Source organism: Aquarana catesbeiana, linkage group LG11, assembly GCF_042186555.1.
Source record: "Aquarana catesbeiana isolate 2022-GZ linkage group LG11, ASM4218655v1, whole genome shotgun sequence".
Lineage (NCBI taxonomy): Eukaryota > Metazoa > Chordata > Amphibia > Anura > Ranidae > Aquarana > Aquarana catesbeiana.
The window spans coordinates 197,467,120-197,493,231 of record NC_133334.1 but is presented as its reverse complement, the minus strand read 5'-3'; the positions used below and the strand labels follow the sequence as shown (position 1 = coordinate 197,493,231).

At 44.3% G+C, this 26,112-nt stretch overlaps 1 protein-coding gene across 1 annotated transcript; it reads left to right on the top strand.

Moving 5' to 3' along the window:
* Window positions 1–23,004: 23,004 nt before the first annotated feature.
* Window positions 23,005–23,940, top strand: LOC141113008 (olfactory receptor 10A7-like). The gene has a single exon (XM_073606074.1). The coding sequence runs from the start codon at window positions 23,005–23,007 to the stop codon at window positions 23,938–23,940; it is 936 nt and encodes a 311-aa protein (XP_073462175.1).
* The last annotated feature ends 2,172 nt before the right edge of the window (window positions 23,941–26,112 follow it).

Here is a 26,112-nt window from a genome sequence, read left to right as displayed (position 1 = left end):
AATAGATAGAAAAGAAACCAGTGAATTCTGGAGTAAAGAGTAAACAAAAAACATATGAGATTAGATGATACATTGTATAAATTATTTTTTGCAAGTAATCACAATTTACCCGTGAAAGAGAATAAATATCTCTCTCAGGGGAATAAGTGCCTTCGTCACACTCCCACATAATATGGTTGGGAGAATGAGGAGGGCTAATGGGGGTACACGGATCTTCCGCTTACAGGAGAGAAGTGCTATGTCAAAAGACATCAAAATGATCTTTCATTAATTGGAGTGCAGAATATAGTTTTTGTTGAAATTATTTATTCCAGGGTGGTTGTATATGGTTAGTCTTGCCCTAGGCTAAATAATTCAGTTAGAAAGGTACTGTTAATAACTTTGGTATTGATGAAGATAGTTTGAATTATTTTGGGATTTTAACCCTTTTAGAGTAAACAATTACATATTTTATTCATACGTAACTGTTTAGATATGTTAACTCATAAAATTGAGGTTGTATTGCTTCAGATTAGAATAAACAAAAACATAATTCTAGGAACTAGTTAGGTAATAATATATTTGTTTTAAGAAAAGAAAGAAAAAGCTTCCATTACTTCTGGATTATTGAACATATTTGTCCTAAAAAGTAATAAATCTATTGTTATTACCTGATAATATATAACTGAACAAGAATTTCCTTATTTCACTTATATATTCCAAGGCTATATGAATCAGAAGTAACAAGAAATATAACTGGAATGTAACATGATCCCACACAGTGTGTGACTATCAGAATGCAGTTACATTCAGTTATAAATATAGTTTTTTTATAGAGAACCATCTCTTAGTATAATAAATGAAGAGATATCAGGAATTAGGATGTCAGTCCATTAATTCTTCTTGGTCCATGGATGATGTGGCATAACGGCCTCTTTTGTGAGAATGATGATTCCCATTTTGTTCTGAAATTTTCTGGGTGCTGCCTGAAGGTGAAGATGATGCCATTCTTCTGCGTGTGGGAGAGTTGCTGCTTGTGGGTTCTGTCAGATTTAATTTTAAAAGGGTTTGTTGTAGTTCATCTGCTGATCTGCTTCTGTAAATTGTACCTTGGTAGTTAAATCTGACTGAAAAGGGGAAGCCCCATTGATACATAATGTTGTGGCGTTGCAGTTCCATTAGTTGGGGTTTCATGGATCGTCTTTTAGTAATAGTAAGTTGGGATAGGTCAGCAAAAATTTGATAATTGTGTCCTTGAAAATTAAGTTCCTTTTTTTCTCTTGCAGCAATTAGTATTTGTTCTTTCGTTCTGTAATAATGAAATTTTGTGATTATATCACGTGGGGGTCCATCTTTCTTTTTGGCTGTGAGGGCTCTGTGTACTCTGTCCAGTTCTAAACGTTCAATAGGGATATCTGGCTTTAGTTCTTGTAATAGAGCAGTAATAGTAGATTGCAGGTCTGTCACAGTTTCAGGTATTCCCCTTATGCGTAAGTTTGAACGTCTGGCTCTATTTTCGTAATCTTCGAGCTTAGTTTGAAGTATTAAATTCTCTTTTTTTAATTGTTCCAATTCTGTTATATTTTCTTGGGTTGTAATTTCAATTTCATCCATTTTTATTTCTAAGGCTGCGGTGCGGTTTCCCAGCTCTCTTATTTCTTTGGTTAGGCTTTTTGTTATTTGGTCTGAGGTTTGTTTTAAAGCCTTATGAAGCATCTTTTCAAATTGTAATAATATTACTGGGGATACTGAGGAGGCTTGTGGAGAAGTTTGTGAGAGGATTTGTTCTGTATCTGACTCAAATGGAGAGTCTTGCTGTGACATTTTCTGTCTGTGAGAGCGCCCTGATGCTGTATCTTGTGAGGTGACTGGAGCTGCTTCAGCTGCAGTGAGTGCCTGTGAGCTCTTTGTGAGGTGATTTTTATTTCTGCCACGGTTTCCTCCCAGTACCATATTTCCTTCCCAAACTTTCACAGTTTGTTCCCAGGGGCAAAAAGGTTCAAATGGATACCTTTTGAGCCTGCAGGCTCCGCTTTGTCCTTCTCTTCTCTCCTCAGCGGTGTGGAGCTCTAACAATGCATGTCTGCTCTGCTAGGCTCCGCCTCCTGCCCCTGAACAAGCCACATTTTTAAAATTGTGAAATGACAACATACCACAGTACCCAAAATTGGTCTATAGGCAATACTTTAAAAGCCTTCATTAGTTCAATGCTCACTCTGGCATGTGCAGCAATACCTAATATTTGTAGTGCACTTGTTTTTTGTACATAGGCACACCCACACTCATGCTTAGATTTGTATATTCATGTATATGGGAGCAGGGTTTTTAAAAAAAAATTGTGTTAGATTGTTTTTCAATGATTTTATTCAACCTTATTTTTTAAAACGATTTTTTCCCTTAACTTTATAACTATCACAAGGGGGCTGAAAAAGTCCTAATGTGATAACATAGTGGAGATGACAGGTGTTGTTTAAAGAAACATCAGCTGTTTATTAGACTCATTATGACAACCATGCTCTCTACTAAAGCTCAAACACTGATCACGCTTGATTATCTTCTTTCCGGGCCACAAATAAAGCCTCATACACACGGTATGATTGTTGGCCAACCGAGCGTCTGATTTTTGTCTTAAGGGCGTGTGCCAGGATCTTGTCTTGCATACTAACGGTACACAATTGTCGTGCAACAAACACGAACGTAGTGACGTACTACGAGGAATTTCAGCTCTTGAGTGCCACCCTTTGAGCCCCTTCTGCTAATTTCATGTTTGGTGAGCATTGATTCCAAGAATGCGTGTTTGTACTTTCGTCTTTTGTGTGACGGATTTGTGTACTGACCATACGAAAATCTGATGTCAAAACGAAAATTTACTAGCCTGCCATCCAACATTTTTTGGCCAAAAGTTGGACAACAATTGTCAAAAGGAGCATACTAACGGTAAGATTTTAGGACAACAGTCTGTCAACAGACAATCCCCTACCAACAATCGTACCGTGTGTACGAGGCTTTAGCTTTTCGGACGACCGAATGTCTGATTTTTGTGGCATGCTGGTCTCATGTCAAAAGTGAAGAGGTTACTAACAATACAAAAAATTTCGTACGTCAGAATACAACGTCAGAAGTGACGTAATGTGTTCAATAGTTTTGTATGTATTCTTTCGTTTCTGAGCATGTGTAGTCTTGCTTTTATGATTTTTTTCGTATGAAAAGCATACTGAAAAAAGCATAATGAAACGAAAATTGGACGTTGAGTTCACATCCAACAAAAATGTTATACTCTGTGCATCCAGCTTTTGTCTGACAAAAAAGTGAAATCGGCTGTCAAAAGCACCATACTAATGATCCGAAAATCGGCAGCTCGTTGTACGAATTTTCCCATCTGATTTTCATATTGTGTGTACGGTCCTTTAGAGTGTTGAAGCTGCAAGAGGCGCAAAGCTCAGCATTTCTGACTTCTCACTGCTCACTTAATGCTCACTGATAATCCTCTGCTCTCTCAGATAACATCCCTGCCTCAAGGAGGTGCAGCATAGTCTGGGATACATAACAGGGATAGCCATTCCATTGGGAAGCCAACAGCCTGCTGGACAAATGTAAATAAAGGCAGACATAAATCTGTGCAGTCAGCAGCATAAGTCTTATGACACTGGCAGTGACAGGGTTAAAATATGGGCATCGGGCTAAAGCAGCCATACATGGATTGACATTCAGCAAGTTCAGCAGGGACCAGCTAAATTTCGATCCATGTATGAGCACTTTGGTTGTACATAAGTTGATCTACCAATCAACTTCAGTACAACCAGCTTGTCTGGTCTTTCCTGATTGATCAGTGCTGCCAGCTATATCCAGCAGCCAGTGACCAGTGTATTCTGATGGTGGGGAGGTCTCCCCACTGTCAGAATACAATAACTCAGCAGGAAGGATTCCCTCATCCACATGAAGTGTGTGGATTGGGGGACTCGGGTCATTTTAACCACTTGACCACTGAGTGCTTAAACCCCCTTCCTAACCAGACCAATTTTTAGCTTTCAGTGCTCCCACACTTTGAATGGCAATTATTCAGTCATGCAACACTGTACCCATATGAAATTTTTGTCCTTTTTTTCACACAAATAGAGCTTTCTTTTGGTGGTATTTAATCACCTCTGGGGTTTTTTTTCTTTGCACTATGAAAAAAGACCAAAAATTCTGTAAAAAAAAAAAAAATTTTTGTTTGTTTCTGTTATAAAATTTAGCAAATTAGTAATTTTTCATAATACATTTTAGCCAAATGTTATACTGCTATATATCTTTGGTAAAAAATAATCCAAATCCGTGTATATTTGGTCTGTTTGACAGTTATAGAGTCTACAAGCTATGGTGCCAATCACTGAAAACTGATCACACCTGAAGTACTGACAGCCTAGCTCATTTCTTGAGACCCTAAGCCTCGGTTCACACTGGGACAACTTGTCAGGCGACCTAGGTCGCCTGACAAGTAGCGTCCCGTGCAGTACAATGGAACCGTTCTAATCGGAGCGACACAAGTCGCTCCGACTTAGAAAAAGGTTCCTGTACGACTTTGGGGGCGACTTGGGGCGACTTGCATAGACTTCAATACAGAAGTCGTTTTGCAAGTCGCCCCGGCAGTCGTGTGCAGGTCGCCTCGGTGAGGCGACCTGCAAGTCATGCCGCCTCTGGTGTGAACCGAGGCTAACAAGCCAGGAAAGTACAAATAGTCCCAAATGACCCCTTTTTGGAAAGTAGACATCCAAAGGTATTTAGAAAGAGGCATGGTGAGTTTTTTGAAGATGTATTTTTTTCCCAAAATTCTTTGCAAAATCAAGATTTTTTTTAACTTTTATTATATTATCATTTATCATATTATCGGGTTATTTATCACATACAGCATATGCATACCACAAATTACACCCCAAAATACATTCTACTACTCCTCCTGAGTATGGCGATACCACATGTGTGAGACTTTTACACACCATGGCCACATACAGAGGTCCAACATGCAAGGAGCACCATCAGGCAATCTAGGAGCATAAATTACACATCTAATTTCCTGACTACCTCTTGTACTTTTGAAGGCCCTGGAGCACCAGGACAATAAAAACGCCCCAAAAATTACCCCATTATGGGAATAAAACACCCCAGCGTATAATCTATGAGGCATATTGAGACTTTTGAACATGTCATTTTTTTCTACAAGTTTTTGGACAATGTGGAAAGAAAATGAAAACGCATTTTTTTTTTTTACACAAAGTTGTCTATTTATACAATATTTCACATAACACATAGCATGTACATGGTCAAAAATTACACCCCAAAACATTGTCTGCTACTCCTCCTGAGTATGGCGATACCACATGTGTGAGACTTTTACACAGCCTGGCCACATGCAGAGGCCCAACATGCAGGGAGCACCATCAGGCATTCTAGGGGCATATATTTCAAATCTAATTTGACCACCTATAACACTTTGTGGCACTGTAGTGGCATGGATGAGCCGTGGATAGGGATGGCTAAGCATGGTTGAGCCATGAATGTGGATGGCTGGGTATGGCCGAGTATGGATGGGATGGCTGAGTATGGCTGACTGGGTATGGCTGAGTATGGCTGGGTGGGTATGGATGGGATGGCTGGGTATGGCTGAGTATGGCTGGGTGGGTATGGATGGGATGGTGGGTATGGCTGAGTATGGCTGGGTCAGGTTTGGCTGAATAGGGCTGGGTGGGTATGGCTGAGTGTGGATGGGATGGCTGGGTATGGCTGAGTATGGCTGCATATGGATGGGATGGCTGGGTCGGGTATGGCTGAGTATGGCTGGGTATGGATGAGTATGGCTGGGTATGGCTGAGTATGGATGGGATGGCTGGGTATGGCTGAGTATGGATGGATGGATGAGTATTGTTGAGCATGGATGGATGGATGAGTATTGCTGAGCATGGATGGATGAGTATTGCTGAGCATGGATGGATGGATGAGTATTGCTGAGTATGGATGGATGGATGAGTATTGCTAAGTATGGATGGATGAGTATTGCTGAGCATGGATTAGTATGGATGGCTGAGCATGGATGGATGGATGGATAAGTATTGCTGAGTATGGATGGATGAGTATTGCTGAGTGAGGATGGGTATGGATGGCTGAGAATGGATGGATTGATGAGTATTGCTGAGTATGGATGGATGGATGAGTATTGCTGAGTATGGATGGATGGATGAGTATTGCTGAGTATAGATAGATGGATGAGTATTGCTGAGGATGGATGGATGAGTATTGCTGAGGATGGATGGATGAGTATTACTGAGCATGGATGGGATGGCTGGATGAGTGCTGGAATGGGCACAGATCAACGCTATGGGCAGTACACATCCAGCCCACAGTGCTGTTGCACCTGATCTCTCCCTTTTCCTCTCTCCCCTTGCACTGTACAGATCGGTACGAGGAGGGGAAAGATGAAGCGGACATGACGCCGGTTTATTTACAAGTGATGTCTCCATCATTTGACGGAGCAATCACGTGGTAAGCAGCCGCTGTCAGCAGCCATTTACTGTGATCCATGATGTGCCTGGTCCGGTAATGGATATTCCCGGATGTGCACCCCAGGGGGCACGCGGGAGCAAGATTCTGGGAGGATGTCCATAGATGCCCTCCCAGAATAAGCCGACCGCACTTGCCTGGTCGGTATGTGATTAAATAATGTATGGGCTGCCTAAGGACAGCCAGTAGGGGCTTTTGGATAAGCCAGCCCTCTCACTATAAACAGGGGGGAGGCACAGAGCAGTCATGGGGGGGTGATTTACTAAAACTGGTGCACACAGAATCTAGTGCAGCTATGCATAGTAACCAATCAGCTTCTAAATTCAGCTTGTTCAATTAAACTTTGACACTAAGACCCCATACCATAGTTGCCAACATTGCAAAAAAAATTTAGGGACACTTTTTTGGCTGTAGGCAGTCTTATTATAATTAGGGGGCGGGCATACGTTTGTAGGTGTGGCACAGGGAAAAAGTAAAAATGCGGTGCGCGGAGAGCGCCGCTGTGAAAAATAGGCGTGGTTTACGCAAAATAGTGGGCGTGTCTCAAATGGGCGTGGCTCAAAGGGGGTGTGGTTAGTGTCTGAGATGAACGAGGGATGGAGGGAGAGGGAGGGAGGGATGGAGGGACAGCAGCCCCAGATCCTTCATAACAATAGAAATATGTGTACTCCAGAAAGTTTAACAATCAGCAGATAAAGATACTCCAAACACCTGGTGTTAGCACTTCAATCATCCTGGCGCCATGGTTGTTATGGTGTCAGGATGATTGAAGTGCATTATTTCTATTAATAGATTGTAATATAAAATGAAATCATTCAACTCACCATGATGCCGAATCAGTGGGATCCCTGAGCGTGTCACCTGTCACATCGCCTGCCACCAGCCGTCCGTCCTTGCATCAGGTGCCCCCAGCAGAGTCCGTCCTTGCATCAGGTGTTCCAGCAGAGTCTGTCCTTGCATCAGGTGTCCCAGCAGAGTCCGTCCTTGCATCAGGTGCCCCAAGCAGAGTCCGTCCTTGCATCAGGTGTTCCAGTAGAGTCCGTCCTTGCATCAGGTGTCCCAGCAGAGTCCGTCCTTGCATCAGGTGCCCCCAGCAGAGTCCCCCTTACATCAGATGTCCCCAGTGGAGCCCCCTTACATCAGATGTCCCCAGCGGAGCACCCCCTTACATCAGATGTCTCCAGCAGGGCCCCCCTTACATCAGGTGTCCTCAGCGGAGCCCCCTTACATCAGGTGTCCCCAGCGGAGCCCCCCCTTACATCAGGTGTCCTCAGCGGAGCCCCCTTACATCAGGTGTCCCCAGCGGAGCCCCCCCTTACATCAGGTTTCCCCAGCGGAGCCCCCCCTTACATCAGGTTTCCCCAGCAGAGCCCCCCCTTTACATCAGGTTTCCCTGGTGGAGCCCCTCCTTACATCAGATGTCCCCAGCGGTGCCCCCCCTTACATCAGGTTTCCCCAGCGGAGCCCCCCTTACATCAGGTGTCCCAAGCGGAGCTCCCCTTACATCAGATGTCCCCAGCGGAGCCCCCCCTTACATCAGGTTTCCACAACAGTGCCCCCTTACATCAGGTTTCCCCAGCGGAGCCCCCTTACATCAGGTTTCCCCAGTGGTGCCCCCCCTTACATCAGGTTTCCCCAGCGGAGCCCCCCTTACATCAGGTTTCCCCAGCGGAGCCCCCCTTTACATCATGTTTCCCCAGCGGAGCCCCCCCTTACATCAGGTTTCCCCAGCGGTGCCCCCCCTTACATCAGGTTTCCCCAGCGGAGCCCCCCCTTACATCAGGTTTCCCCAGCGGTGCCCCCGCTTACATCAGGTTTCCCCAGCGGAGCCCCCCTCACATCAGATTTCCCCTGCGCAGCCCCCCCTTACATCAGGTTAGTCTCCGCCGGCCGCGAGGGGGGTGGAACAGGGCGGAGTGGGGCGGGGGTGGTGGGAGCGAAGCGGGGCTGGGGGGTAGGCGGGGCGGAGACACAGGAGCTCCGTCTAGCCGCCCAGCCGTGTTCCTGGTCTTCTAAAAAATGGTGGCAGGCGGAAACGTTGCGAACCTCTAGCGGCGGCGGCGGAAAATCCTGGAAAAAACGAATTTCTCGGGACATTTCCCGGGAAGCAATAAATTCGGGAAAATAGTGTAAATCCCAGAAATGTCCCGGGAAATTCGGGACAGTTGGTAAGTATGCCATACACACAAAACAAATTTTGTTGTCTGATTTCCTTTAGATTTACCAAAACCATGTAGTGCAAGGGCCTGCCTGATTGTATACAAATTGAAACTCTTAAGGTTTCACCTTATATTATATGGTTTTGATAAATCTGAAGGACAAAAATCTACAGAAAATTGTATAGTGTGTATCCAGCCTAAGGCCCGGTTCGCACTGATGCGACAATGGCTCGGACTTTGGAGCATCAGAGGTTGGACTCTATTCAGTGCAATGGAACCGTTCTAATCTGTGCGACTTGAGTCGCTCCGACTTAGAAAAAGGTTCCTGCACTACTTTTGTTCTAACTTTAGTACTACTTACATGGACTTCTGTTTAAGAAGTTGCGTGCAAGTTGTGCCAAAGTCGCGCTGCGGAAGTCGTGTGACTTTAAAGTCTCGGGCAATGTGAACCTGGGAAGAAACATAGAAGCTGATTGGTTACTATGCACAGCTGCACCGGATTCTGTGTGCACCAGTTTTTGTAAACCACCCTCATAGTGTCACTGTATTAAAAGCTGCTTTTGAAAAGCAAAGGAAAAACTGACTTGAATTCTGGCTGCTAGCTCGTTGGGCTTTTTTCAACCCATGTGCTACCTTTTTTATTCTTAATATTGAGAGCTTTTTGTCTTTCATTTTATTCTGTGGTTGATTTAAAAGCTGAGTTCCACCCAAAAGTGGAACTTCTGCTCACTTGTCTCCTCTCCCCCTCCGGTGCCAAAGTTGGCTCCTTTTGGGGGGAAGGGGGACAGGATACCAGTGTTTGACAGGTATCCTGTTCCCACTTCCGGGAGTCCGGGCCGTGGCCCGTGACATCACTGCGGGGTTCCCTCCTCCTCCCTCCTCCTCTCCCTAGGGGCACGTAGGAGAGAGGAGCGGGGCCTCGCACATGCGCAGTAGGCTTCCCAGTGTGAAGCCGTAAGGCTACACTGCCGGGTACCCTTACGCGCAATAGCGGCGGCAGCACCCGACAGCTGATGGAAACATCAGCTGCGGTGACATCGCGGGACTCCAGGACAGGTAAGTGTCTTATTGTTAAAAGCCAGCAGCTGCAGTATGTGTAGCTATTGGCCTTTAATGGCTTTTAATTGTTTTACTTTTAGATTCTGTCCCCTCTTTTGCAAATATTTTATTTATTGCTTTATGCTTCCCTTAGGGAAAATATTTGCTTTTGTTTCAGGGGTGGCATTTTGGTGTTTTCATTTGTTTTCATTTGAAAGTTTTTTATTTATTTATTTTTCTATTTTTATTTTTATAGGGTCCTTTTTGTTAAAAGCATTTACTTGTTGCTAAACCATCTATTTTTGGAGCCAACTTTTGTTCATAGCACATTGCTGCATTATTTGAAAGGAAAAAACTAAGTGCAAGAACCTAAACCAGGGCCGGACTGGGAATAAAAACCAGCCCTGGAAATAATTTCATACCAGCCCCATTGCATTATTATACCAGCCCAACGTCTTTATTTTCTTGTTCATGAAAGGGAAAAACATGCATTCTAAAGCACATTTGAAGAGCGAATTATATATACATAAGACAGATATGAAAACACATAGGGCTAGGAATATATATATATATATATATATATATATATATATATATATATACATTTCAGTTAAAAGTACTAAAAGTGAAGCAATCATCAAGGGGGACACCTGGGACTCTGGGAATGTGAGGGGGAGGAGGGGGACTCTGGTGACCAGAGACCACCTTCCGCAGAAAATACACTAAGGTAAGGGGGTGGTTTACTGATATAGGGGGGAAACCTTTATATCAGTGCCCCCTTAAATTATTGTACAGGCATACCCCACTTTTAAGTAAACAATGGTGTTTATTTCCTAAAGCTGGAAATTGCAAAATCAGGTTCACTTCTGCATAGAAACCAATGAGCTTCTAACCCTTAGCATGTTCAATTAAGCTTTTGTAATAAAACCTGGAAGCTCATTGGTTTCTATGCAGAAGTGAGCTGATTTAGCACTTTCCACCTTTAGTAAATAAACCCCATTGTGTACTTAAAAGTGGGGTATGCCTGTATTCACTCCCCCCTTACATCAGTGACCCGCCCCTCAGACTGGCCTGGCAGTGCTGTCACTGACCTCCTCTCAGGTGCACCATGCAGGGATCAGTCGGCTCCAGCTTGGTGGATCTGGTTTTCCTATAGTCTCCTCTCCACAGTCCACACATGTCTGACTTCTCCCATGACCTTCATCCCGGCGGCGCTCCCACTCTTGACTCCTCTCCAGACTCCCTCAGAGACTGCAGACATGATATAGTACAGGAGATGATCCAAGACTGTGGCATAGTACAGAAGAGGGTCAGAGGCTGCAGGCATAGAACAGGAGATGTCAGAGGCTGCAGACATATTACAGGAGATGGTCAGAGGCTGTGGGCATAGTACAGGAGATGGTTCGAGGCTGTGGGCATATTACAGGAGATGGTCAGAGACTGCGGACATATTACGGGAGATGGTCAGAGGCTGTGGGCATGGTACAGGAGATGGTCAGAGACTGTGGGCATATTACAGGAGATGGTCAGAGGCTGTGCGCATGGTACAGGAGATGTCAGAAGCTGCAGGCATATTACAGGATATGGTTAGAGACTGAGGACATGATACTAAAGGTGTTAAGAGAATGTAGACATGATACAGGAGATGGTCAGAGACTGAAGACATAGTACAAGAGATGGGCAGAGACTCCGGACATGATACAAGAGATCAATGCAGCCTCACCAGTGCCCATCAAATGCAGCCTCACTGTGCCCATCATTGCAGCCTCTGTGCCAGTCCATGCAGCCTCACTGTGCCCATCATTGCAGCCTTACTGTGCCCATCATTGCCACCCCATTTTTCCCATCATTGCAGCCTCAGCGTGCCCATCATTGCAGCCTCACATGCCCATCATTGCACCCTCACCTTGCCCATCATTGCCGCCTCACACTGCCCATCATTGCTGCCTCACCGTGCCCATCATTGTTGCCTTACTGTGCCCTCATTGCAGTCTTACTGTGCCCAACATTGAAGCCTTACCGTGCTCTCATTGCAGCCTTACTGTGCCCATCATTGCCGCCTTACCGTGCCCTCATTGCAGCCTCACCATTGTTGCAGCCTTACTGTGCCCATAATTGCAGCTTCACATGCCCATCATTGCAGCTTCACATGCCCATCATTGCAGCCTCACCATGCCCATCATTGCCGCCTTACTGTGCCCATCATTGGCACCTTACTGTGCCCTTATTGCAGCCTCACCATGCCCTCATTGCAGCCTCACCATGCCCATCTCATTGCCGCCTCACTGTGCCATCATTTCAGCCTCACCATGCCCTCATTGCAGCCTCACCATGCCCATCATTGCTGCCTTACTGTGCCCATCATTGCCGCCTTACTATGCCCTCATTGCAGCCTCACCATGCCCTCATTGCCGCCTTACTGTACCCTCATTGCAACCTCACCATGCCCTCATTGCAGCCTTACTCTGCCCTCATTGCAGCCTTACTCTGCCCTCATTGCAGCCTTACTGTACCCTCATTGCAGCCTCACTGTGCCCTCATTGGAGCCTCACCGTGTCCATCGTTGCCGCCTTACTGTGCCCATCATTGCCGCCTTACTGTGCCCTCATTGCAGCCTCACCATGCCCTCATTGCAGCCTCACTATGCCCTCATTGCAGCCTTACTGTGCCCTCATTGCAGCCTTACTGTGACCTCATTGTAGCCTCACTGTGCCCTCATGACAGCCTCACCATCATTGCAGCTTTAGCCCTGTGTCACGGAGATGAGTGTGAAATCATGTTCGGCCGTGCTGTGACAAAAGTCCTGCCCTCCTCCTAGACCAGCTTGTGTGATAGACAGAACACTGTGTCTATCACACAAGCCAGTCTAGGAGGAGGGCTGGACTTTTGTCATAGCACGGCCAAACATTTCACAGATCCGTGCATGAGAAGGAGGGAGGGGAGCGCTGCGCTGCAGCCACAGCATAGATCCAAAGTGGCCCCGGGGCAGGCAGCCTACCGGGAAATGTCCCGGTATCCTGGTATGCCAGTCCGGCCCTGACCTAAACCATAGCTCCCAACTGTCCCTGATTTTGAGGGACTGTTCCTGATTTGGAACAAAGTCCCTATGTACCTATTTACTCCTCATTTGTCCCTCATTTTGGGCTGATCTATATAGTTGCATATAAAAAGCACTATTTATCATTCAAATTGTGTTCCAAGGACTAAACCTTTCATCCAATTTCTAAATTTCTGCATTTGTTAATTCCAAAAGCCAGTATAAATGAATAGTAGTGGTAAAAAAAAAAAACACTTGTGGGTTTAACTAATCATTTTTTTGTAGAATTCTTCTTTAACCAGTTCCCGACCAGCTCACACAGATATACTGCGGCAGAATGGCTCTCCTGGGTGAAATTCCGTATATATATGGCTTTGCCCAGGAGAGCCACCAGAGGGCGCGCGAGCGCCGCCGGAGGCACGCGCGCATGCCTGCTGCACAGTGGGGGACCTGATGCACGTGGCTGGCGGGCACGATAGCCGGCGGCCACGCGCGATCGTGTGCACAAGACCCAGCACGGGGATTTGTGTGTGTAAACACACAAATCCCTGTGCTGTCAGAGGAGAGGAGACAGATTGTGAGTCCTTACAAAGTAGGAACAGTGATCTGCCACCTCTCCTAGTTAGTCCCATCCCCACACAGTTAGAACACAGTGAGGGAACACACAGTTAACCCCTTGATCGCCCCCTAGTGTTAACCCCTTCCCTGCCAGTGGCATATTTATAGCACTGATCACTCTATAACTCTCAGTTGTCCCAAAAATGTGTCAAAAGTGTCTGATCTGTCCGCCGCAATGTCGCAATACCGCTAAAAATCCCATATCACCGCCGTTACTAGTAAAAAAAAAAAAATAATAAAAACATCATAAAAATGGCATAAATCTTTCCCATAGTTTGTAGATGCTATAACTTTTGCGCAAACCAATCAATATACGCTTATTGCAATTTTTTTTTTTTTTTACCAAAAATATGTAGAAGAATACATATTGGCCTAAACTGATAAAGAAATGTAGTTTTTTTTTTTAATTTGGGGGATATTTATTATAGCAAAAAGTAAAAATTATTGTGTTTTTTTTCAAAATTGTCGCTCTTTTTTTGTGTATAGCGCAAAAAATAAAAACCGCAGAGGTGATCATATACCACCAAAAGAAAGCTCTATTTGTGGGAAAAAAAGGACCCAAATTTAGTTTGGGTACAGCATTGTATGGCCGCGCAATTGTCAGTTAAAGCAACGCAGTGCCAAAAGTGCTCTGGTCAGGAAGGGGGTAAAATGTGGTTAAGAGGGCATGGCAGGGTGTATCTCCTATGCCTACATACTTTTGCTAATAGGTATCCCTCGTTCCCATCTCAAAAAGTTGGGAGGTATGCCTAAACAACCTTACATTATATCACTCCCATTCACCACATATATTTCCATAAATAAAATAAAAGTTAGACATCTAAATTAGGTCTAATATCCCTGATTAAAATTGTCCTGCTGCTGGCTAATTTTATAGTTCTGTATTATCCTCTGCAGTATTTTGATTCTTGTATTAAAGCCCTATCCTGTGCCCTTTATATGTAGTAAATTTGGGCCTAGCCTTGTGGCATCTCTGGTCTCTTAATTTTAGTAGTATAATGCCTTTCTCTTTTTCTCTAGTACATTTCCTTATTAAAAATGTCCTGCTGCTGACCAGTTTTACACTGCTGAATCATCTGCATTCTCCAAATTCTTATTAGCGTTTGAAAGAAATTGGCCAGTGGTGGGACAGTTTTGCATCAAAGAGAAAGGGTAAATAACAAGGGTTTTGCAAGACAAGAAAACTAGATGTTTAAAGTGGCTCTAAAGCCTAAACATTTTTTTAACCTTAATGCATTTCCTACATTATGGTAAAAAATGTTTAGATAATAGTATAATCACTTTAAAGTGTAAAGTGTGTAATTTAAAGTGTGTAAATTACATACATAACTTATAGCATTCATTTCTTATCTTTATTGGTGCATATAGACACAAATAGCATAAAAACTTTGTTGTATATGTACAGCCACCCCCGAAGAAGCCGCTTGAGTATGTTTGGTTCTGTACTCTGCCTCTCAGCCCCAAGAACAGTCCCAGCCCCTCCGGCACACCTAGTAAATAGTGTTAATGCAAGCACGGTAATAAATAGACACAGACAGTGGTGAACCAGAAAACGGAAAATTGAATACTTACCTTTCCGTAATTTTCCTTTCCTGGTGCCTACCCATGGCAGCATACCAATGGTTGGTTGCTCCGCCCCCGACCAACCCACAGGACCACTTTAACTCTATAAATAAAAGAGTTGTTCCTCCCCACCGTCATTCTTGTAACTAGATCTCAGAAAACTAAGGATTATTGAAGGGAGGGTGTATGCTGCCATGGGTAGGCACCAGGAAAGGAAAATTACGGAAAGGTAAGTATTCAATTTTCCGTTTTCCTGGTGCCTCCATGGCAGCATACCAATGGTAAATAACTCGCTTACAGGGAGGGTACTGCAATAAGAAATTTAATGAAAAACTACAGCCTTGACATCTGTAAGGTTCTTTCCCCAAATTCCTGGGAAGTAAGAACCGCTGGGTCTACACTACAGTGAGACATGAAAGTGTTGAATGACGACCAACTAGCTGCTCGGCAAATTGTCTCAGGGGAGACCCGCGCCAATGCTGCCCAAGAAGAGGCCATTCCCCGAGTGGAATGCGCGCTGACCGCATCTGGAACTGCCACACCACTAGCTCGATAGGCCCTTTGGATTAATTTTACGATCCAGCTTGCCAAGGTCGTTTTTCCCTTTCTGGCGCCTTTTGGGATGACAAACTGTCTTTGATCTTTGCGAAACTGTTGTGTTGAGTTTAAATAGTGTCTCAGGGATCTGGCTACATCTAGCTCATGTAATCTTGAAGACTCTGGATCTTCTCCAGATGCTGGGAGAACCCATTCCTGATTAAGATGATAGAGAGAAGGTACCTTAGGAATGAATTGATGGATGGGTTGCAAAACCACCCTGTCTGGGAAGAAGGTGATGTAAGGTTCCCGTGATCCTAGAGCTTGGATTTCCGATACTCTGCGAGCCGAGGTGATGGCAATCAAGAATACTGCTTTTAAGGAAATGTCCTCTAGGGTACAATCTTCTGTGGGAGCAAAGGGAGGATTTGATAGGACATCCAGCACAATCGTCAAGTCCCATTTGGGGTATAATGCTTTCCTGGGAGGTCGCAATCTCAGGACCGCCTTCAAAAAGCGTTCGACCAGAGGGTTCAAAGCCCATCGTGTATCTGTCAGGGCTGAGAGAGCCGAGACCTGGACCTTAAGAGTGTTTAGACCTAAACCTAGATCCAAGCCATTCTGTAGGAAGAGAAGCACATTCTGGACCCCAGGGTCCAGGGGATCGAAATGATTAAGCTCTGTCAGTTCTGTAAATTTTCTCCATATTCTGTAATAGGTGGAATTAGTGGAAGACTTCCTTGCCTGTAGAAGTGTTTGAATAACATTATGTGAGCACCCTAAATCATCCAAGTTGACTAGGAGTGCGAACCAGGGTCCCATGGGCCAGTATGGGATTACTGCCAAGACTGTGACTTTCTCCGTCGTCAGGCGCTGAAGAAACCTCAATATCAGAGGAGTCGGAGGAAATGCGTATCCTTTCTGAAAATTCCAAGGCTGGGCTAGAGCATCTACTCCTGCTGACCCTGGGGACAGGAACCTTGAGAGGAACAGAGGCGTCTTCGCGTTGAGTGGAGAGGCAAATAGGTTGATTTGGGGGTGCCCCATTGTTGGCATATCCAGTCAAAAACCTTGGGATTCAGGGACCACTCGTTGTTGACGAATGATCTTGACAGATGGTCGGCTAACTGGTTCTCGGACCCTGGGATGTATGAGGCCCGCAGGTTGATTAAGTTCCTTTCGGCCCAGGTCAGAATGGTCGTCACTTCGCTGAGTAGAGACCTGCTGTGTGTTCCCCCCTGGTTCTGGACATAGGCCACTGCCGCTTTGTTGTCCATCTGTAGGAGTATGGATTTTCCTCTGAGGTAGGTGGCTAAATGTAAGATTGCCATCCATGCCACCCTTAGTTCCAGTATGTTCGATACTACCACCTCCGAATTGAACTGCCATCTCCCTTGGACTAGTTGACCTTGGAAGTGCGCACCCCAGCCCAACTGACTTGCGTCTGACGTAAGAATGGTCCATGAGATGGGCCCTAAGGAACAGTGAATCTGCAGGTTGGATGGTCTCGTCCAATACCAGAGACTGGACTTCATTATGGATGTGACTAATATCCTCTGATCTAGGCGATTCTTCCTCCACTGTGCCAGAAAGCCCAGTTGGAATCCCCGCAGATGCCACCTGGCCCACTTCACCATGGGTATACAAGAGGAAAGGGAGCCCAGGAGACTCAGACAGTCTGATGCCAACATGGAGTGGCTTGCCAATACTCTCTTTACCTTCCTTATCAGGACAGGAATCTTTTCTAGGGGAAGTGAAACTGCCCTCTCTGGAGTGTTGAAAAGTGCTCCTAGATATGTTATCTTTTGTGTAGGTGTGAGCTGGCTTTTCGAGTAATTGATTAACCACCCGAACTTGCTCAGGGCGTCTAGGACCAGCCGTACATGCATTTCTAGGCTCCTTTTGTGCTGGGATAGAAAGAGGATGTCGTCCAAGTAGTGAAGCACTCAAATCCCTTTTTCTCGAAGAGGAGCCAGGATTGCCACTAGCACCTTGGTAAAGGTTCTGGGAGCTGTTGAGATCCCGAACGGCAGGCATTGAAACTGTAGGTGTAAATCGCCTACTTTGAAACGTAGGAAAGGTTGAAACTGCTGCAGGATAGGTATATTGAGATATGCGTCTTGAAGGTCTATAGAGACCATCCAATCCCCTGGCTGTACTGATAGGATCACTGTATTTAAGGATTCCGTTTTGAAATGCTCTGTACGGATGTATCTGTTTAACCTCTTCAGGTCCAACACGGGCCTCCAGCCGCCCGATTTTTTGGGGACCAAAAAGACTGGGGAATAGAACCCTGAGTGTTTTTCCAAGTCTGGAACTGGAACTACTGCTTGCTGCCGGATAATAATTTGTACATACTGAAGAAGGACCTCTTTCTTCTCTTTGTAGGTTGGTATCTTCGTTGGCTGGAATGAAAAGGGTGGGGGCCGTTTTCTGAATGTCCAGAAATGCCCCTGAATGACAGTGGAGACTGCCCATTGATCTGTACAATTCTCCACCCAAACCTGGGCAAATGCCCTGAGTCAAGCTCCTACTGGAGCAGTTTGGGTGGATAGGGAGTCAAAAGGACTTCTGGCCCTCAACCGTGGATGTTGAGGTTTTCGGCTTCCCCGCCTTCAAGAAAGTTGCCTGCGAGCTCTTCCAGCCTCTTCTGTACTCCCTGCCCGGGCGGTACGTTCTGGAGTCTCTTGCTCTCTGCTGACCAGCTGGATGTGACACAAATCTTTTCCTCCTGCTTTTGTCCTGGGGAATTAGACCACTTTTCCCTCCTGTGACTCTGGTAATCGCTGCATTCATTTTGTCGCCGAACAGAGCTTTCCCATTGTATGGTATGCAACACCACGATTGTTTTGAGGTTGGGTCTACTGACCATGGTTTTAGCCACAATGCCCTTCTGGCAGTGATGGAATACAGCATAGCTCTGGAGGAACACTTGAGGACATCAATGGCGGCCTCTGCCATGAAATCTGAGGCCAGCTTCAGCTCATCTAGTGCTTTGATGATCGCGTTAGACCCCACCCGCTGTCTGAGGGCTGTCTCAATATTGTCTGACCATACTCTAGTAGCCCGAGAGATTGAAGTCAGGGCTACTGCTGGGCTACATGCCCCTCCTGCAGCTTGATAAGATTTTTTTAGATCTGAATCGATCCTTCAATCAAGTACATCCCTGAAAGAGACCGCATCCTCTAGAGGCAGTGTTGTATTCCTGGCTAATCTCATAATTGAAGCATCTACCGTTGGAAGTGAATCAAAAAGCTGGGCATCTGCTTCAGCAAGTGGGTATAATTTGAGAAAACGATTGTAAGCTAAGGGTCTTTTATCCACCTTCTGCCATCCATCTGTCACAACTTCCTTTATTTCTTCCATTAAGGGGAAGGTTGATCATTTTTTCTTCAGGTGTGGAAAATATTTCTTTGCTTTAGATGGAGGCTCTGGATCTTCCTCCCATTGGATTGCATCCTTTACCGCATTGATAAAGGCTGAAGCATTCTCTTCTCCCACATCCGAATCGCTTTCAGAAATAACCTCTGTGTCTGGCTGTGGATTGGGTGTATTCACTGCTGCTTCATCTGCGGGTGGGGTTGCTTGATCTTGGGATAAGGCTAACTCCCGGATAGTGTCTTTGATCATTCTTTTGATTGATTCCATTGACTCGAGTTTCTCTCTCTCTTTGTCTCCTGTAGCTTCCAGGAGGCATTGACCACATACCAATTTATCAGGGAGGGCTTGTTTGCCACACACCCAGCATGCTTTCTCTCCTGGATACACAGGTCTGTGCTGGGAGTCCTGTTTACTAGAGGTATGTCGGGATGATCTGTTCCCACTGCGGGAAGTATGGGCCGAGGACGAATGAGAACGACCCGAGCTCCTATGGTCCTTTGATCTTCTATCCGTAGAATCTCTATGGGATGATCTGCGGGAAGATCCGCGATGCGGGCTAAGACAAAAAATAGAAACAAAGACAAGGGTGTTTCAATCAGCCCGGGGTGCTCTTTTCTCTTGATAAAAAAACTTACCTGAAAGTTGCAGCCCTTACCTAGTGGTATGTTGAGGATCTTTTTGATGCGGCATTATAGTACTAGGGACAGCTGAAAAGGAACGATTAATATAAAAGTAGTTAAAAACAAAAAAGGATTTTGCAGAGGAGGGAAGAACAACAAAAAATTTTTTTTTTATATATATACATATAGGTATACATATATATATATATATATATATATATATATATATATACTCCCATTCCTCCCTGGTATCTTGGCTGGGCTCCATAGCACAGAGTCAAAAAAGGATACAGGAGCTGGAGAGGACACCTCATAGATGCTTCCTCTAAGGCAGCTGCTCCTCTACTGACAGTAAGCTCTCTTATATACTAGAGAGTGGTCTGGGAGTCCCAAGATGGCCGCCGTTGGCTTCACAGTGCTACTGAGCATGCACCGTGACATCACGCCAAGGCCCCGCCCTGCACACTCAGAGGAGAGCTACACAGGCACATGAGGCATGCTGTGGAGGTAGGCAAAAACCTCATAGCGTTTTTGTAAAAAGCACAAGCATTTAAGCATTCAGGGTTTTAATATGCCGAACAAGGGAATATATAGGAGAGAAAAACTGGCTCCTGTTAACCCACCAGCCCCAAAAAGATCCACAGAAAAATGGGCTCCCATACTTATCTGGCGCTTTTAGCAGCCCAAGCAATGGGACTCCATACTGCAGGAGAGCATGAACCTGCAATGGTCACACCATAAAGCGGTGAGGTAGGGCTGAGCGCTTGATTCTGTAGGAACGAGGACAGAGAAAAGAATGACGGTGGGGAGGAACAACTCTTTTATTTATAGAGTTAAAGTGGTCCTGTGGGTTGGTCGGGGGTGGAGCAACCAACCATTGGTATGCTGCCATGGAGGCACCAGGAAAGTTTGTTTACTGGGAGACTTTCCATCATCAACAAACAGTAATAGGGTAACTAGTAGTCAGAGACAACAGACTCTGATTTATAACAATATAGCACAGAGCTACGTGCGGATTTCAGATAGCACGGTTAAAACAACTTAAATGGCTCTAATGTGGCCTATGTGCTCAGGCATGAAGGGAAACAGAACTGGCTTGATGACGGTCAGTCTGTTTCCCTACAATCCTGAAATCATAGGCTCAGGCGGTAAACACGTGATGCAACAGGCAATAATATGGATTATCAACTTTAGGCTTAACGTTAATGCTCCTCCTTAGAAAGTATAACTATGACTACTGACTCACTCCTAATTAAAAAAATAACAGGAAAGTCCTCACAATGGAAATCTCTGGTATCTTCAGCTAGCTCTGTGTTGGTGCACTTGGTGTCCTGTTTGACAGGATGAGCAAAGTGTATTTATAGATATCCTGGCAGACAAAAGTGATGTACAGTATGCTGGCAGTATCCTGGCAAGCAAGATGGATACTATGACTGCTCAGCAAGGTGTAAGTGTTTCTACAGGTGTAGGCACCAGTAAGGCAACATTGCCTGCATGCAGTGTCTTTAAGGTTGGCAAGTGCCTGCTCACCAATCCTGTGACTAAGGCCCAAAGGGAGATGTCCTGGCAAGCAGGTTCTTCAGGTGGCCCAACTGATTACATCACAAACCAGAATGCCTCATGCTTTCAGGGATGCCTGGTCCTCCCTCTGGTGGGATGTCAATCACCGACCTTAAAGCTATGGCAGGAACAGTCACACCGACTCAGGATGGCGGCACCTCTCCCCCTGTGTCGGGTCTCTGTCCTCGCCTTGCAGTGTCTCTTTGCTCCCAGGTAGCCTCTTGGTGTTCCAGTCCTCCTCTTGCCAGAGAGCATGCTGGGATAGGTAGCACACTGATGCGAGAAGAGGGAGGGGGGACTCCCCCACAGCTGCTGACAGGCTTGCTCTCACTGACTGCGAGCCTGCCTGTGTAAATCCTGGGAACAGCTGGCAGGGTGCAATGTCTGGCGGGGCAGTGATTGGCAAAGCGGCACCTGCTACATATAATTAAAAGCAAGTAGTGCTAGTACCAAATTAAACTATTCCCCGTGCCTTTAAAGAAGCTACACAATGGGCCAGTGTGTAAACATCACCATAACAATAATGCATAAAGCTGAGTACACACTGTCCAAAAATTGGCCGGTTCATTAGAAACCATGACAGAAAGGACATGCTGGAAAACCAGCATCCAATCTGCACTTGCACCCAATGGCTATGAGCAGTGATCAGTGTATTCTGGTGGTGGGGAGTGTAACAGACCCAACCAGGACAGGGGCTTTTGGAGAGGAGTAGGGGAAAGCCTCCTACCCACTGATTATGGCCCGATCAGATCATTCTATAATGATGGACAACCACTTAACGGATGCTGAGAACCTGGTTTGGATCACTTCTGAATAAGGACAAAAAAGCTTCCCATCTGGAGTGGATGGAAAGAGGTAATATTAATCTTGTATAGGTTAATGGTCAGAGGGAATATGGTGGCCCTCCTGCAGACTCGGTTGGAGAGGCTCCTTCAAATGGGACAGAAAAATGTATCAACAATATCCCTTAAGAAATCTATTAGGATACAATAATGCCACCTTGGAAAAGGGCCTGCTGGTCCTAGTAGATGATAGGCTCAGCAATGGCATGCAATGCCAAGCTGCTGCTAACAAAGCGAACAGAATATTGGCATGCATTAAAAAGGGGATCAACTCCAGAGATAAAATGATAATTCTCCCGCTCTACAAGACTCTGGTCCGGCCACACCTAGAGTGTGTTGTCCAGTTCTGGGCACCAGTCCTCAGGAAGGATGTACTGGAAATGGAGCGAGTACAAAGAAGGGCAATTAAGCTAATAAAGGGTCTGGAGGATATTAGTTATGAGGAAAGGTTGCAAGCACTGAACGTATTCTTTCTGCAGAAGAGACACTTGAGAGGGGATATGATTTCAATTTATAAATACCGTACTGGAAATGCAGGGCCCCAATCATCCAAAAGAACAGGTAGGTCACAACTTTCTATCTGCAACAGTGCAATACATCTTACAAACCAGCCAGATTGTGACCTACCTGTATTTTGGATGTTGTCAGATTTGAATTCTGCTGCTGTACCTAAACTAAGTAGATTGTAAAAAAATAAAAAAAGATTAACTCCACAAACAAAAAATAGTAACTATGTAGTAACCAAAGATATATTGCCAGTGTATGCAGTTGCTGCGATTGTCCATGAATATTATGCAGATTTAAGGCACCCCCAACCATTTTATTTAAAGGATTTGTGTATGTTTTATATTTCCCTGGAATCTGCATATAAAGATCTTCATCCCACTTCAAGGTATTTTTTTTACCATTAATACATGTTCCCTATGTCATGTATCAATTTCACCATGCTTTTTTTTTTTTACACTCAGTCTGTGCCAGTGACAAGGAACACCTCATCGAGAAGCACATAATGGTTCATAAAATTTATATTCTATTGAAATGCTCTGTTTTTAGTTTATTTTTCTCATGTTCCATAATATTTGACAATAATATTCTGTATCAATACAGGTTACAAAAATAAATTATGTTCAAGAACCATGTGTGAGGATAATAACACTAGAGTCACTGAAGTTGTTCTCCATGGATTTCAAAACCTCAGCAACTATAATATAGTATTCTTCTGTGTTCTACTTCTAATATTTCTAGTTATCTTGGTTGGAAATATTTTAATCATTACATTGATATCGATTATCCCCCTCAGACATCCCATGTACTTTTTTCTTAAACATCTTTCCATAGTTGACGTCTTGTTCACTTCAAATATTGTGCCAGCATTGCTACATGTCATATTGTGGGGCCAAAGCCACTTATCTATAACTGGATGTATTTTCCAGTACTATGTACACAGCTTCCTGGCATTTATACAGTCTTTCCTACTGACAGTTATGGCATACGATCGCTACGTTGCCATCTGTGACCCTTTACATTATTCTACTCTCATAACTACTAAAACCTGTTATTACCTTGTCTGCTCTTCCTGGATCCTCTCCTACATTCTTATTTCAAGTGAAATAATCTTTCTATATCAATTGCAGTTTTGTAAAACAAATTATATTGATCATTTCTTTTGTGACATTGCTCCGATTCTTCAGATTTCATCCTCAGATACTTTCATCATTATCTGGATTGATTTTGTGATATGTTTCCTTACCATATTTTTCCCTTTTGTGTTGGTCATTGGGTCATATACATGTATCTTTATTAACATCCTAAAAATGTCTTCTGTAGTAAGAAAAAAAGCCTTCTCAACCTGCAGCTCACACTTGCTCATTGTTTGTTTGTATTATGGCACTTTGACTGCTATATATGCTGTGCCTTCAGGGGACAATTCCCACAATGAAAACAAGTTCAAATCTCTGATATACACAGTGTTAACCCCATTTATTAACCCAATAATATACAGTCTACGGAACCAGGAAATAATAGAAGACTTGGAAAAGCTTATTAGTCAACATATTTGGGCAAGAAATTAATTATAAAGATCATTTCAATTCTAGAAATACTGTATATATACAATGATTTACAAGAACATGTAGGCAAATACATAGCCTAAAAAGAAAGTAAACTTTTTCAATACCTTTAAATAAAATCTTTATTCTGTTTTTTTTTTTTTTTTTTTTTTTATATTTTAGCTTTTCAACTTACACACTATGTAGAGCATAGGGTATAATGTCAATGTATTGCAGCATAAATGTCAATCAGCCTGCAGCATCCTGAGCCTTAGCAATGGGTCAGTGACTCAGATATTACCTGATATTGGTGTTGACTTGAGCTACAGAAGAGTCTCATCAATAATGCGCTTGCTTAAATCAATGTTAAATCCAAAAGCAAACATTTATTATATTGTAGCTTACGAATTCTTAGGTGTAAATATGTGAATAAATGAGCTTTTCAAGCCCAGACAAACTACAATGCTCAGGAGTGAACTGATACACCAGGCATAACGAGGAAGGTAATTGTAATGAATCTACCAAAAGGATGGATCATACAAAATGGATAAAAGACTAAAAGTACCAAATAAAAAACAAAAGATGAAAATTGTGGAAAATAATTATTGGTGAATGACAATACTGATGATTTGTGTAGGATAGCCCAGAGTGCTAAACATAACTAAAACTAGGAGCTGCAGCTAGAAGACTAGAGAGGGCGCTCACTTTCCAACCACTGGAAAAAACAACATTGCAACCTCATAGTGTAGCATTAAAAAATAAATGACATGACATGATTTATTGAAAAATAGAAATGTATTAACAAGGTACACGTCATAAAAATGACTTGAGAGACAGAAATGTCTGAGGGGCAGCCAGAGAACTACCAGTCTTGGCCACCGGCTGGGTATGAAGTGTACTGAAGATGGAGAAGACCACTGCAATTGGTATTCAACCCGGGACTGGAATCTCCGACATCACTATAGACACATGCACTGCAGACACAGGATGCTTTTCAAAGCCGGATGGCTTCTTCATCAGCCTGTCTATACTGGATGCCTAGGCTATAGATAGGCTGATGAAGAAGCCAACCAGCTTTGAAACGCATCCCGTGTCTACAGGGCATGTATCTACAGTAATGTCAATGTGCTTTTGTGTTCGTGTTCTTAAACTTTTTTTGTGGTGGCTGACCAAGGGTAGCAGTCCTAACACTGCAATGTGCAACAATTTAGCAGTTGTTTAGGCATGGAGTAAGGCCTCATTTTGCAAAATGTATTGACTTAAAGGTCTATGGAGAAAAGTTTGGGGGTAGATGATACCCAAAACCCCCCTCTACCCAGCAGCATCTTCTAGCATCTTTATGGCTCTGCCACATGCAAATGTAGAACTCCTTGAGCATCTGTCACAGGCTAATGTGAGTGCTGTAGGCCCAATTACATTACAATATATAAGAATATTCTGTCTGGCCGGGTTAGGACTCTTCAGACCTCTCTCCAATAGGCCAATTGTGGACCATTAAGCCTAGACGGGGGACTATCTCAACATAACTCTTCAGCTAATGCTTCTTCCCTGAATATATAAGCATCTTCTGTTTCTGCCATGAGCTAGGTTAGCACTGTTCAGACCTCTCTCAGGGGCCAGTTGTGGACCATTAAGCCCAGATGGGGAGCAGAATATATCTCAACAGAACTCTTCAGCTTATGCTTCTTCCCTCAGGCAAAGGGCCTGAAGGTCAAATACTGGACTACCCTGAAGCTAAACCTTTACCAAGCAGTGACCTAGGAGAACAGGACTGGACCCTGCTAAACACACATCCTCACCCGGCCAATCTTGAGAAGGAAGGATCTCTGCACTCATATCCTCTCCAGGCAAAGCCTGAGAGTCATGGGACGTTCTAGAAGTTCTCTCTAAATATTTATCCTTTTCCTCAGCCCATGTCACTGGCATAAACCCCTCAGTTATTGCCCAGGACAGATCAAATATTCATACCTCCATACATTGTATTGTCTCACGCTATCTTCTGGAGAACACTCCCTAGTTGTCTGCAGAAGCAAACAATGTCCCTGGGCTTAGGAAAAAACCTAATGATCACAGATATCACAGATAACATAAATAAAGCTCAGGCTGGCTGTAAACATTAATCTTAGACTAGGTACACTCTAAAGCCCCGTACACACAGGCAGAATGTCGGGAGACATTTGCCAGTTAAAAAAAAAA